The sequence below is a fragment of the Colias philodice genome, chromosome 6 (assembly GCF_061535455.1).
Source record: "Colias philodice isolate Cphi_HAF_F1 chromosome 6, ilColPhil1 Martin Lab GWU primary, whole genome shotgun sequence".
NCBI lineage: Eukaryota > Metazoa > Arthropoda > Insecta > Lepidoptera > Pieridae > Colias > Colias philodice.
In genome coordinates this window covers 7,929,198-7,942,119 of record NC_143091.1, presented here as the reverse complement: position 1 = coordinate 7,942,119, position 12,922 = coordinate 7,929,198, and the positions used below count along the sequence as shown (strand labels likewise).

Here is a 12,922-nt window from a genome sequence, read left to right as displayed (position 1 = left end):
AATCATCAAATTGTCAATTTTGGCAAATACAGCACTATTGTTTTCTTATTGCCTATAATTACAAGAAAATTTGTCATAAGTTTTTGCCTTTACTTGTAATTTAATAAAACAAACTGAATAGAGAGAGATACTTTGTAGGCCGGTCTACTGGGCATGCAAATATTGTGGACAAGCGATGCTGAATATGCTCTTAAAAAGGCAAGAGTCGATCGATTCATAATGAGATTAACTAACCAGAAGAATTTAGATTTGCTCAACGGTTTGATTGATCAAACTGTAACGGACTTAGTGCCTTTAGACAGAACAAGAGTGGAAACTATGATTACTATTCATGTCCATCAAAGGTACTTATTTTATAGAAATAGAAATACTTAGAAATAGAAATAGAAATAGAAAGTGTTTTATTTGCAACCAATTACAAAAATATAAATCTTAATAATCTAAGTAACACAGAACAGGAAAAAAAATATACATATATAGCAATGGTGGCAAAAAGGACTCCCCGTCAGCAAAGCAGCAACCATTAATTAAAATGTATTGCTGCACTGATTTTCAGAGGAGACCACGTGACTGTACAGATGCAATGATTCAGTACTAAATGATACATATAATTATGACAGTGTGTTTATGTAGGATAGGTAGAGACAATATAATATAATATGTGCACCTTAATTTTATTTTGCGACCAGTGGGAGAGTGTTAGATATTATATAAATAGATACTATATAATTTGATAATATAAATAGATAACATATTATAATTAAATACACGATAAAATACGTTGAAATGATCAATGGCTCAAATATGTGGCGACAGGCCGAACTCCTATCGGCAATTGCTTCTGATGCTGGAGTAACAAAAACCTCAGACGTTTTTTAAAACATGGCGCTGATTTTCTATTAATTCAACTGTTCCCTAATTCAAAACCAGCTCTTATAATATTATTATCTTATTTTGCAGAGATATCTTTGACGATTTAGTCAAAATGAGAATTAAGAGCCCTGTTGATTTTGAATGGCAGAAACAGGCCCGATTCTACTATTTCGATGAAAGCGATGATTGTATTGTTTCTATAACTGATGTTGACTTTTTGTATCAGGTAATATTTCGTGTTCCAATTAAAACTCATAAAAAGGATTAACTGAAATTTTAATAAAATTCAGCATGACAGCTAGAGTTATAGAGCTCTATTAAGTGGTCATATTTGTATTTCTAAACAGTTTATTTTTTGAATCCTCATGATTCCTTTAATTGTACTTGTAGAAAGGAGTAGGAAAAGTGGAAGTAGTTATATATCATAATAATTTTGAACGAACATTACGCATCTTAATCTTGACAAAAAATTTACAGAACGAATACCTCGGTATAACCGAGCGTCTGGTAATCACACCATTAACAGATCGTTGCTATATAACGCTATCACAAGCGATCGGTATGAGCATGGGCGGTGCTCCCGCTGGGCCTGCGGGTACCGGCAAAACTGAGACCACTAAAGATATGGCCAGGACTTTGGGAAAACTGGTCATTGTGTTCAATTGTTCTGATCAGATGGACTTTAGAGGTGAGATGGTCTGTAGACTTTAGGGGATGTAGCTTATTAAAGCTTATTAAATTATTGATTAAAAATATCCAACAATTCTGAAATTTCGTTAAATATTTGGTAAATGGTGTTTAAATTGAGATAAAACTAATTTTCCAAAATTTTCGTAGGCTTGGGTCGTATTTACAAAGGCTTGGCTCAATCGGGCACGTGGGGATGTTTCGATGAGTTCAACAGAATTGAACTTCCCGTGTTATCTGTAGCAGCGCAACAAATTTACATTTGCCTAACAGCGAGAAGAGAAAAGAAGGAATTCTTCATTTTCAGGTCTGTGTTTTTAGATTTTTTATCGCTCAATCCACATAATAAAAAAAAGGTTTTCAAAATTTCACAATATATTATTCTTCAAAATTTTATTTAATGATTTTTTTAGCGATGGCGATGTTGTAAGCTTAAATCCAGAATTCGCATTTATCATTACTATGAACCCTGGTTATGCTGGAAGACAAGAATTACCGGAGAATCTGAAAATTCAATTTAGATCAGTTGCCATGATGGTACCTGATAGACAGATAATTATTAGGGTAAAATTGGCCAGTTGTGGTTTCAAAGAAAACATTTTGCTGGGTAAGGACAAAATAAATGCACCCAATAAAAGTCACTTTTTTGTATATTGGGTCATGATGTTACAAACATGGTTTCATTGTTTCCAGCACGTAAATTCTTCACTCTGTACAAACTTTGCGAAGAACAATTGTCAAAACAAGTGCATTACGATTTTGGACTTCGTAATATCTTGTCTGTGCTAAGAACAATGGGTTCTCAAAAACGTGCGAATCCTGAGAGCACGGAAGAAAACATCATGATGAGAGTATTAAAGTAATTATGTGTTATATATCTCCAGAATATACTTCTGCATGTTCTTTAAAATAAAACAAATATAAATACAAACATAAATAGAAAACATAAATAGAACAAATATAAATAGAAGTTTATTAAGTTCACTAACTATTTTAGGGAAATGAATGTATCTAAACTGGTTGATGAAGATGAACCATTATTCGTGTCCCTAATTGAAGATCTGTTCCCTGGAATTAAGTTGAGTCAGACGGTGCATAAGTAAGTAAATTTTATTTTATCTTATACTAGCATTCCGCCTGCGGCTTCGCCCGCGTTTTCAAAAAAAAACCCGCATAGTTCCCGTTCCCGTGGGATTTCCGGGATAAAACCTAGCCTATGTCACTCAGAAATGATGTAGCTTTCCAACAGTGAAAGAATTTTTCAAATCTGCCAAGTAGTTTCGGAGCCTATTCAATTCATACAAACAAACAAACAAAAAATCAAACCTTTCCTCTTTATAATATTTGTATAGATTTTGTCACGTAATGTTTCCGTGTGTATGAATAGTTACATTTCTGATTTAATAAGGTAGAATTTATAAAATTCGTGGAAAAGAAATAACGATGCAGAGTGGTTTGTCATAAACGTATAATCTTTGATGGGATAATACTTGTTTTATTTTAATCATCAGAGAAATGCAACGTGCCATAGCATTAGTGACAGAGCGAACAGGGTTGGTAAATCATCCCGATTGGAACTTGAAGATCATTCAACTGTACGAGACATCTTTAGTACGTCACGGTTTGATGACTATGGGCCCGACTGGTTCGGGTAAAACGACGTGCATACATACACTGATGGCGTCGCTCACTGAAGTCGGTAAACCGCATAAGGAAATGAGGATGAATCCGAAGGTAAGAGTAGTTTAACGGAGAAAAGTAATGAAATTAAACCAAAAAATAAAAGTTATGTTATGCAACTTATTTCAAGGATTTGTTTTCAAATTTTATTCATACTAGTGAATCATATTAAAAAGTAATTTGCTTTAACTATAGGCTATCACTGCACCTCAAATGTTTGGTCGGTTAGATGTAGCGACCAATGACTGGACTGATGGAATATTTTCCACTCTGTGGCGACGTGCTTTGAAAGTTAAGAAGTCGGATACCACCTGGATTGTATTAGGTTAGCAAATCTATCTCTCTGTCTATACATCTAAATCTTCAGTCTATGAAGAGGTAAGATATATTGGAAAAATAAAGATATATACTTAGTTAGATTTTTTGTTATTTTCGAAAATTTATTTTGTAGTTCTAGAATGGTCCTGTTAGTTAAAGTGATCATTATTTGAACCATTTTCTTTGAGCAGATGGTCCAGTAGATGCCGTATGGATAGAAAATCTGAACTCCGTGCTCGATGACAATAAAACATTAACATTGGCTAATGGAGATCGTATTACAATGGCTCAGAACAGTAAACTAGTGTTTGAACCAGATAATGTGGATAACGCTTCTCCGGCTACCGTCAGTCGTATGGGGATGGTGTTCTTGTCATCTTCTGTACTTAAATGGCAACCTATACTTGAGGTATAGTAAGAAATAACTATATTTACTATTCATTAAGCATAAATTGATATTCCTGGTTACATATTATAAAAAAAATATATTAAATAGGTTACTAGCATCGTAATTGTTATTTTTTAAAGGGTTGGCTGAAAAAGCGATCCCCGAAAGAAAGCGATTGTTTCCGAACAGCGTTCAATAAAGTGTATGATGAGGTACATCTCTATGTTCAACAAAAGTTGCCTGCTAAGATGAAATTACTTGAAGCTATTTATATCAGGTATAACGACTTGAATATTTAGCGATAAAATATAGAAAACGAATTTTTTACGATAATAATGAATACCAACGTAATATTTCAGACAATGCATTGATGTTTTAATTGGTCTCTTACAAATTGAGATCCCTGGTGGAAGTAAGTTTATCCTATAAATCCATACTAATATTATAAATGCGAAAGTAACTCTGTCTGTCTGTCTGTTACTCAATCACGCCTTAACTACTGAACCAATTTGCATGAAATTTGGTATAGAGATATTTTGATACCCGAGAAAGGACATAGGATAAGTTTTATCCCGGAAATCCCACGGGAACGGGAACTATGCGGGTTTTTCTTTGACTGCGCGGGCGATGCCGCGGGTGGAAAGCTAGTCATTTATATCTATGTATTTCAACAAATGTCATATTCCTAAATGACCATTAAAATTACTTTATGGCAACTTATTTTATTCAAAATATTTATAGAATTGCACACTGATCGTCATCTTGAGCGTCTCTTTATTTTTGCCATGATGTGGTCTTTGGGTGCGGTTCTTGAGTTAGATGCACGTACTCGAATGGCAGAATTTATGACAAAATTGCCCGGAAGAATGGACTGGCCTGGCGCTAAATCTAAAGAATGGGTTATGCCTTTCGAATATATGGTCAATGAAGTTGGTGTATGGCAACATTGGTAAGAATTTTTTTATCTTGAACAATTCTGTAAAAAATGGCAGTAATTTATCGTTCTTTTTTTTCCTAGGGCTGAAAGTGTCGAGGATTACATTTATCCGTCAGATAGTGTACCAGAATATGCGTCCATCTTAGTACCTAATGTTGATAATGTCTGTATCTCGTTCTTGATCGAAACAATAGCGAAACAGAATAAGGCTGTGTTATTGATAGGGGAACAGGGTACTGCTAAAACGGTTATGCTTAAAAGTTATATGGCAAAATACGATAATGAAGTCAAACTGTTCAAGATGATCAACTTTTCTTCTGCTACGACACCGAATATGTTCCAGGTAAATTACAATTTTATCTTATAAAGCCCTTCAGGTCTTTGCATCCTTTAGATTTAATTTGAATTCATTTGCAAAATCTTGTTATTTTTTATTTAATACTAGCGACCCGCCCCGGCTTCGCACGGGTGCAATGCTGATACTAAATACACTACAGAAAAACTGTGAACGTTGTATATAGAAACATAGCGGCCCGCTCCGGCTTCGCACGGGTATAAAATAGATAGCCGGGCGGCCGGCCGGTACCGCCGCAAACGCTACGTCCCGCAATTTTTAAATCTGTAATATCTTCAAAAATATTCACTTAAATCATACGGTGTAAAGGGCCATATAGATCTATATTAAATGAACAATGTATTCAAGGTATTTAATTGGTTAAGGATTAATGCTGTATTGGTTAAAATCGCATCGAAAATTAGCCATTATTTGTCGTAAAAAGTAAATGACAAAAAAAAGTTATTGTGGGTTATCCATAAGAGATAGATATATACCATCGCGGACTTTTCTGTAGACCTTTTCAATGTGTATAATACTTAGTACATTATTTTGATAAAACTCGTAGGGTTCAGCCTGCGTTTGCAATGTAAGCGAAAAAAATGTAATTTTTTACGACATCACATTAAAAACCTCTAAAATAATAGTATTTCTCCACTATTTAATGGATGTTATTATACATATAAACCTTCCTCTTGAATCACTCTATCTATTAAAAAAAACCGCATCAAAATCCGTTGCGTAGTTTCAAAGATTTAAGCGTACAAAGGGACATAGGGACATAGGGACAGGGAAAGCGACTTTGTTTTATACTATGTAGTGATTCGTTATTAACGAAAATATTTGTTATAGCGAATTATAGAGTCTTATGTAGAGAAGAGGGTTGGTATGACATATGGCCCTCCCGGTGGCAGAGCTATGACTGTATTTGTTGATGATATCAACATGCCCGTAGTTAATGAATGGGGTGATCAGGTACAGAAAAACTATATAATTTGTATGTAATATTATTTTTAATATACATTTTTGAATTTATTTTAATATCTTGATATTGTATTTGTTAATAAACTTTTCGCATGCTGTTTAGGTTACCAATGAAATAGTGCGACAGATGATGGAATGTGGAGGTTTTTACTCCCTCGATAAACCTGGTGACTTCTTTATCATAGCGGACATACAAATGTTTGGCGCTATGATTCATCCTGGTATGTTTCAATAAATTAAAAAAAGAAATACATTATTAATATATTATTTATTCCGAGTGCCTAACTCATATTTAATTCAATATCTGAATAGGTGGCGGTCGTAATGATATTCCACCTCGATTGAAGAGGCAATTTAATATTTTTAATTGCACTCTGCCTAGCGACGTCTCGATGGATAAAATCTTTGGTAATTATTCTCTTTTGTGAGTTGCCAGGTTTATGGAAATAGTTAATCCATACTAATATTATAAATGCGAAAGTAACTCTGTCTGACTGTCTGTTACTCAATCACGCCTAAACTACTGAACCAATTTGCATGAAATTTGGTATGGAGATATTTTGATACCCGAGAAAGGACATAGGCTACCTTTTATTGCGAAATATGTACTACGGGCGAAGCCGGGGCGGACCTCTAGTAAGATATAATTTTCTAATATTTCTGCCATGTCTGCCTGTTTTTTTTTTCTGTTTTCACGCATTCTTAGCATCTTATAGAATACGGAAAATTAAAATTATTATTAGCCCCGGTAGAGTTACATAATGTCTATTACAAACATAATGTCGTTTTAGATAATGTTGAAAAACTCTACATCCGTCTACTTTGTTCCTTATTATTTCAGAAACAATAAGCGCAGGGTATTTTTGTAAAACTAGATTCGATAAGAAAATTGTCGACTTCATGCCCAGACTAGTGCGAGTTACTCGTATTATATGGCAACAGACAAAGGTAATGTGAATGCTTTTACTTCAGTAAAAAAGGGCATACGAGTATGTGAAGTTTTAACCAATGCTTCAGTAACTTTTACATTGCAAAATGAACATTTTATTATTTAAATCAAAACTTTTATTGCTCTTTCATTTCATATATTTCAAAGTAGAAATCAGTATATAGTACTATTTTATATACTTTGAATTTTTTTATCACTTTAATTTTTTACAGATAAAAATGTTGCCAACACCAGCCAAGTTCCATTATGTTTTCAATCTCCGAGATTTGTCTCGCATTTGGGAAGGCATTCTCTTCATAAAGAGAGAAGAACTGCCGTCTATAAAGACAGCTCTGAAGTTATGGTTTCATGAATGCTTGCGAGTTATTTCTGATAGGTACATTTACATGAACTTAAAATGCTATGATAAGGTTTTTATTAGATGTCATATCTTTAATTTATCAAAATAGATGATAAATAACAATAGAATGATTTCATAAAAATGTGTAACAAAGAGTAAGTTGAAACTACTCTACTCATAATATTTTGGTTTCTCTAGGTTCACAACATTCGACGATAAGGATTGGTTTGTAGCAACGTTTTGGAAAATCGCTGGCCAAGAATTGGCAGATGTTGTTAATGAATTCCCAGAGGGAGAGACGTTCTTTGTTAATTTCCTTCGAGAGCCAGTAGACCCTACTGGAGATGAGGAGGAGGACTTTAGTACTGAAGCGCCTAAAATATATGAAGAACTTCCATCGTTAGTCCAAATGATATGAAATAAATATTTTACGGAAAGACAAACAAAAAAAAGCTGTTTATAAATAAAAAACCAAATGATCATTTTGCAATTATTTCAGATGGGAATTCGTGTTGTTTAAATTAGGGCAATTCCAAGAGCAATTTAATGACCAAATCCGTGGTGCTCATCTGGATTTGGTATTTTTCCACGATGCTATGGTGCATTTATTTATTATTTCTAGGATTATTAATACTCCTAGGTAATTATTATTTTGTTCATTATCATTTTTAGTATATTCTGAAATAACGGAACTTTAAATTTGGACTTTGCGACATCTATCATGACAAATGATCGATCTTAGCTGAGGCGATGTCTAAGGAAGTTCGCCCAGTCTTCCAGACAAAATTTTTTAATTAAGTTTGTTTAAGACACATTAACAAAACAATCATCACAATATTTTTCTTTACAGAGGAAATGCTTTGCTCGTCGGTGTGGGTGGATCTGGTAAACAAAGTTTAACTAAATTGGCTTCGTACATTGCAAACTTTTCCTTCTATCAAATTACTTTGACTAGGTTGGTTTCCTTTCATTTCAAGTTCTTAATTAAATAATACTTTTTTAATCAGTCCTCATATTAAGATTAATTAACTTTTCAGATCCTACAACGTTAATAATTTCATGGAGGATATTAAAATACTATACCGCATAGCTGGCTTACAGGGGCATGGAATAACATTTATTTTTACGGATAATGATATAAAAGATGAACAATTTTTAGAGTTTCTTAATAATATTTTGAGTTCAGGAGAAATTGCTAACCTCTTTGCTAAAGATGAAATGGGTAAGTACTTAATTAAATTTATAATATTTTTTTAACAAATCAAATTTATAGTATTATTAATAGATGTTTATGTGTTACATAGATGAAATATTAAACGAGTTAACTCCCATAATGAAGAAAGTTGCGCCAAAACGAATTCCAGTACCAGATGTGCTCTATGAATTCTTTATAATGCGTTCACGATCAAATTTGCATGTTGTGTTATGCTTTTCACCGGTAAGATTTACAAAATATCAATATATCGTTTACGTTCATTTAAAAAGGTGGTATAATAAATATTTATTGAAAGGTCGGTGAGAAATTCCGAAGTAGAGCACTCAAATTTCCGGGTCTCATATCTGGATCGACAATGGATTGGTTCCAAAAGTGGCCGAGAAGCGCACTGATTGAAGTCGCACATCATTTCTTGTCAGAATTTCCAGTATGTACCCAGTTATTTCAAGTAGATTTCATCACGTTTTTGAAAATCAAGTAAAACAGTTTAGCTTTGTTTTATTAGTTCATACTAAGGCCTAGGACGACAAAAAACATTTTAGGACGTAAGATGCATAAGTTGCGAGCTGATATTATAACATTTGCATTTCATCTTCATATATCGTAAATATATACTCATATTTTTTCCTAGATTGTCTGCTCTCCGGAAACGAAGCAACAGCTGATAGAAATAATGGGAATGGTACAAGATGACGTAGCCGACACTTGCAGCATGTATTATGATAGATTTAGACGGCAGACGCATGTTACACCTAAATCATACTTATCGTTCTTAGAAGGATACAAAGTGCTTTATAAGGAAAAACATCTTAACATCGCTGAAATGGCTAGACGGTTTGTAATCAAAATAAATGGAATAAATTTCATGTTTCAGTGACATAATTTTGCTGTACACATTGGCGTTAATTGTTGTTTTTGTGCTTATTTTAGAATGACTACTGGCTTAGACAAATTAGTTGAAGCTGCAGCAAGTGTAGATGAACTTAAAAAAGAGTTGGAGATCAAAGATCAGGAAATTAAAGAAGCAACTGCTGCGGCTGAAGAGGTAATGAGGAACCCATGTTCTTAAAATGCACGTGTTGTCAATATAAGAATTTTCAGACAAATATCGAGATTCGAAGTGTATTCAGTATTTGATGGTTATTCCATGTTAAAGTTAGTCCTCTTTTTGTATCGATTGGTTAACAGTTTCTTTTAGGACAGCCACTTTATGAATTGAAAAAGATACAAACCCTGGAAAATAAATTTACTTTTTACACATATTACAAAATTAGCCTAATAAAACTGATTTAGGTATTAGCAGCAGTCGCAGAATCTCAAGCGGCAGCAGAAGTTGTAAAAGCAGAAGTGTTAGCTGTAAAGGATCGAGCTGTAAAACTGGTCAGCGTTATCGCAGCTGAGACTGCGGTGGCTGAAGAGAAGTTAGCGGCTGCTAAACCAGCGCTTGATGCTGCGGAGGCTGCTTTGTTGGTAAGTTCCGATGATGCAATGATTAGAAAAAAAGAGATAACATAATTATTTTTGATGTGTTTTGCTTATCTTATCTAATAGTTATGTAAACGTTACTTAACAAATAATTTAAGGAAATTTACGCCGAAAAGTTTGAAAAATAGACTGTCAGGATATTATCAGCAAGCAGTGAAAAGATTTTTGCGTAGTATTAAAAGTTGTTTAGTTTTATTTTTTAAATTAGTTACAATAAATAATTTAACGAAAAATCCAACGTCGTTACGGAATGTGTCCTTTTCATGTGAATAGAAAAAATTTAATTATTAAAATATTTTTTATCCTGTAATCATTTAATCTTTTCGTCCAAATTATAGACCATTAACGCCGCTGATATAGCGACGGTGAGGAAGTTGGGAAAACCGCCTTATCTAATTACACTCATTATGGACGCTGTAATTATTTTGTTCAGAAAAAGAATTGATCCCATAAAACCTGATCCGGAAAAAGAATTTTTAATGGCCTCTTGGGCAGAATCTTTGAAGGTAAACTTATAAGAATATATAACTTTTTTATTATAGTAGACTGTGGAACATAAACTAAAAAAGCTAATTTTAGGTAATGGCGGATTCGAGATTTTTAAATAACTTGAAATTTTACCCGAAAGATGAAATTAATGCCGAAATGGTTGACTTACTGCAGCCATATTTTAACTTCAGGTAAGAAATTAATAAATTCTCAGTAAAGAATTAATCGCTGAACCAAATCTTAGTGTTAACTAAAAAATCGACTGCCTATATGAAGTCTCAAACATTTTGCAAAAACAAAATAATTAATTTAATTAAAAATTAATAAATTTATAATGAATTCATTAGCCAGTACACATTTGAAGCAGCCAAAATAGCTTGCGGCAATGTTGCCGGTCTGATTTCATGGACCATTGCGATGGCTCAATTTTATGCAGTGAATAAAGATGTTTTACCCTTGAAGGCAAATTTAGCCATTATGCAGGGGAAATATCAAGCCGCGAAAAAGGAGCTAGAGGCTGCTGAAGCGCAATTAGAAGCAAAAGAGGTTTGTGATTATGCTATTAAAGTACTACTGATTAAAGTCAGTAATAATATTACTACTCCTATGGGTACTTTCAATGAATTTCATTTTGTTTATAAATTAAGAGCGTTAAGTTAGATATGAACGGTACCTAAAAGTGTGCTAAAATATACATTACCAGCTGTGCCCCGCAGTTTTACTCGCATTGCTCTGCTCCTACTTTTCTTAGCTTGACAATAAGCCTTCGATAAGTGGACTATCTAACTGTGAAGTAATTTTTGTAGTTGAACTCGTGATTTCTGAGATTAGCGCGTTAAAGCACGCAAACAAACAAACAAACTCTTCAGCTTTATAATGATTATAATTTTATGAGTAACACATTTTCAGCGTGAACTAAGGGACGTGCAACAGCGATTTGACGAAGCGATGACGTTGAAACAAGCGGTGTTAGACGACGCAGCTAAATGCCAACAGAAGATGGACGCCGCGACTGCTCTTATAAATGGCTTGAGTGGAGAAAGGGTGCGGTGGACTGAACAGTCTGCGCTTTTTAAGTCTGAAATTGAACGATTGGTCGGTGATATTGTTCTTCTTACAGGGTGAGTTGGGATTATATTATTAGTGTTTACTTTTTTTTTTCAACCCACTTCTAGAAAGGAGGAGGTTCTCAATTCGACTGCATTTCTTTTTCGTATTTGTTGTCTCAGAACTTTTGACTGTGTGAACATATTTTGATGTTGCTTTTTTATTGAAAACTGGTACAAGCAGTACATTTAAATTTGGTCTAGAACCTCGTCTACCTTAGAAAGTGGCTGAGTTTTAATTTTTAATTAATTAAAAAATAATTATTACCTATCATGTGTTAAGTTTAGAAAGTATAGTGGCATGGTTAATATATAACTTTATATTTTAAGCTCGTGTTTACCTCTCATTACCTCGCTATGGGCTGTTTGCATACAATTTTCCATCACTTTAATTTTATTTTATTCAAGTCTTGTTTAGATTGTATAGTTGCGTGTTGATTATAGGTACTTGACTTACTTTTAGCAAATGTGCACTTGACACTATACATTTCCATTCCTTTTTATCCTTTTAATCAAGTCTAGTATATAATGACAAAAAGTGACCTACATCCTTTCTTAGGTTCACCCAATTCAGTTATAAAAATGTAGGTAGTCAAATCTGTTAATAGACATGAAATTTTATGTTTTTCCTAAGCATTTTCGCTAATCAGACAAAGGTCTTCCGCAATTCGAACATAAGGAAAGTCATTTTCTTCCGAGGGATGTGGGAACCAATTTATATTTACAGCCGATGCCATAGAGTTTATTTATAGAAGAGCATACACAGCCGTGTATCAATATGTACGATGAAGACAGTCTGATCGCTTTGATGAGCGCTTGTTATGCAAATTGTGATCATGCATGCGGATACATGCTTATGGTTCAGCTCAAATTGGATAGACCATTGTGTATAGGATAGTTCCGTTAAAGAGCAACATAATGTATGATAATTATTATACAGTATAGGTACAGAGTACTGATTCAGAAGCTGTTGAAAATAAGTAAATTGGATGCAAAAAAAACTTGGTTTTAAATAAGATGAAGAGTGATTGATTGATCACATTTTTGTTCTGCTCGTTGAAAACTGGCGATGATGATTAAATGGACAATTTATAAGACAATGTTTTCAAATGATCTTTAGCGTGACTTTTATTATT

General features: G+C 33.6%; 1 protein-coding gene across 1 annotated transcript in view; it reads left to right on the top strand.

Moving 5' to 3' along the window:
* The window catches only part of kl-3 (dynein heavy chain 8, axonemal kl-3), a 55,635-nt gene that overhangs the window by 29,527 nt on the left and 13,186 nt on the right, over nucleotides 1-12,922 (top strand). The window contains exons 40-71 of the mRNA XM_089696538.1: nucleotides 139-344; nucleotides 961-1,099; nucleotides 1,351-1,561; nucleotides 1,711-1,867; nucleotides 1,974-2,167; nucleotides 2,254-2,419; nucleotides 2,558-2,659; nucleotides 3,072-3,294; nucleotides 3,436-3,565; nucleotides 3,750-3,967; nucleotides 4,087-4,223; nucleotides 4,306-4,358; nucleotides 4,688-4,895; nucleotides 4,965-5,226; nucleotides 6,070-6,192; nucleotides 6,305-6,422; nucleotides 6,514-6,609; nucleotides 7,043-7,149; nucleotides 7,363-7,526; nucleotides 7,689-7,889; nucleotides 7,990-8,130; nucleotides 8,341-8,445; nucleotides 8,528-8,712; nucleotides 8,795-8,928; nucleotides 9,002-9,133; nucleotides 9,338-9,540; nucleotides 9,637-9,751; nucleotides 10,000-10,176; nucleotides 10,530-10,697; nucleotides 10,771-10,871; nucleotides 11,028-11,226; nucleotides 11,590-11,801. Of these exons, the coding sequence (XP_089552664.1) occupies nucleotides 139-344; nucleotides 961-1,099; nucleotides 1,351-1,561; nucleotides 1,711-1,867; nucleotides 1,974-2,167; nucleotides 2,254-2,419; nucleotides 2,558-2,659; nucleotides 3,072-3,294; nucleotides 3,436-3,565; nucleotides 3,750-3,967; nucleotides 4,087-4,223; nucleotides 4,306-4,358; nucleotides 4,688-4,895; nucleotides 4,965-5,226; nucleotides 6,070-6,192; nucleotides 6,305-6,422; nucleotides 6,514-6,609; nucleotides 7,043-7,149; nucleotides 7,363-7,526; nucleotides 7,689-7,889; nucleotides 7,990-8,130; nucleotides 8,341-8,445; nucleotides 8,528-8,712; nucleotides 8,795-8,928; nucleotides 9,002-9,133; nucleotides 9,338-9,540; nucleotides 9,637-9,751; nucleotides 10,000-10,176; nucleotides 10,530-10,697; nucleotides 10,771-10,871; nucleotides 11,028-11,226; nucleotides 11,590-11,801 (5,087 nt within the window). The remainder of the gene's footprint in view (nucleotides 1-138; nucleotides 345-960; nucleotides 1,100-1,350; nucleotides 1,562-1,710; nucleotides 1,868-1,973; nucleotides 2,168-2,253; nucleotides 2,420-2,557; nucleotides 2,660-3,071; nucleotides 3,295-3,435; nucleotides 3,566-3,749; nucleotides 3,968-4,086; nucleotides 4,224-4,305; nucleotides 4,359-4,687; nucleotides 4,896-4,964; nucleotides 5,227-6,069; nucleotides 6,193-6,304; nucleotides 6,423-6,513; nucleotides 6,610-7,042; nucleotides 7,150-7,362; nucleotides 7,527-7,688; nucleotides 7,890-7,989; nucleotides 8,131-8,340; nucleotides 8,446-8,527; nucleotides 8,713-8,794; nucleotides 8,929-9,001; nucleotides 9,134-9,337; nucleotides 9,541-9,636; nucleotides 9,752-9,999; nucleotides 10,177-10,529; nucleotides 10,698-10,770; nucleotides 10,872-11,027; nucleotides 11,227-11,589; nucleotides 11,802-12,922) is intronic.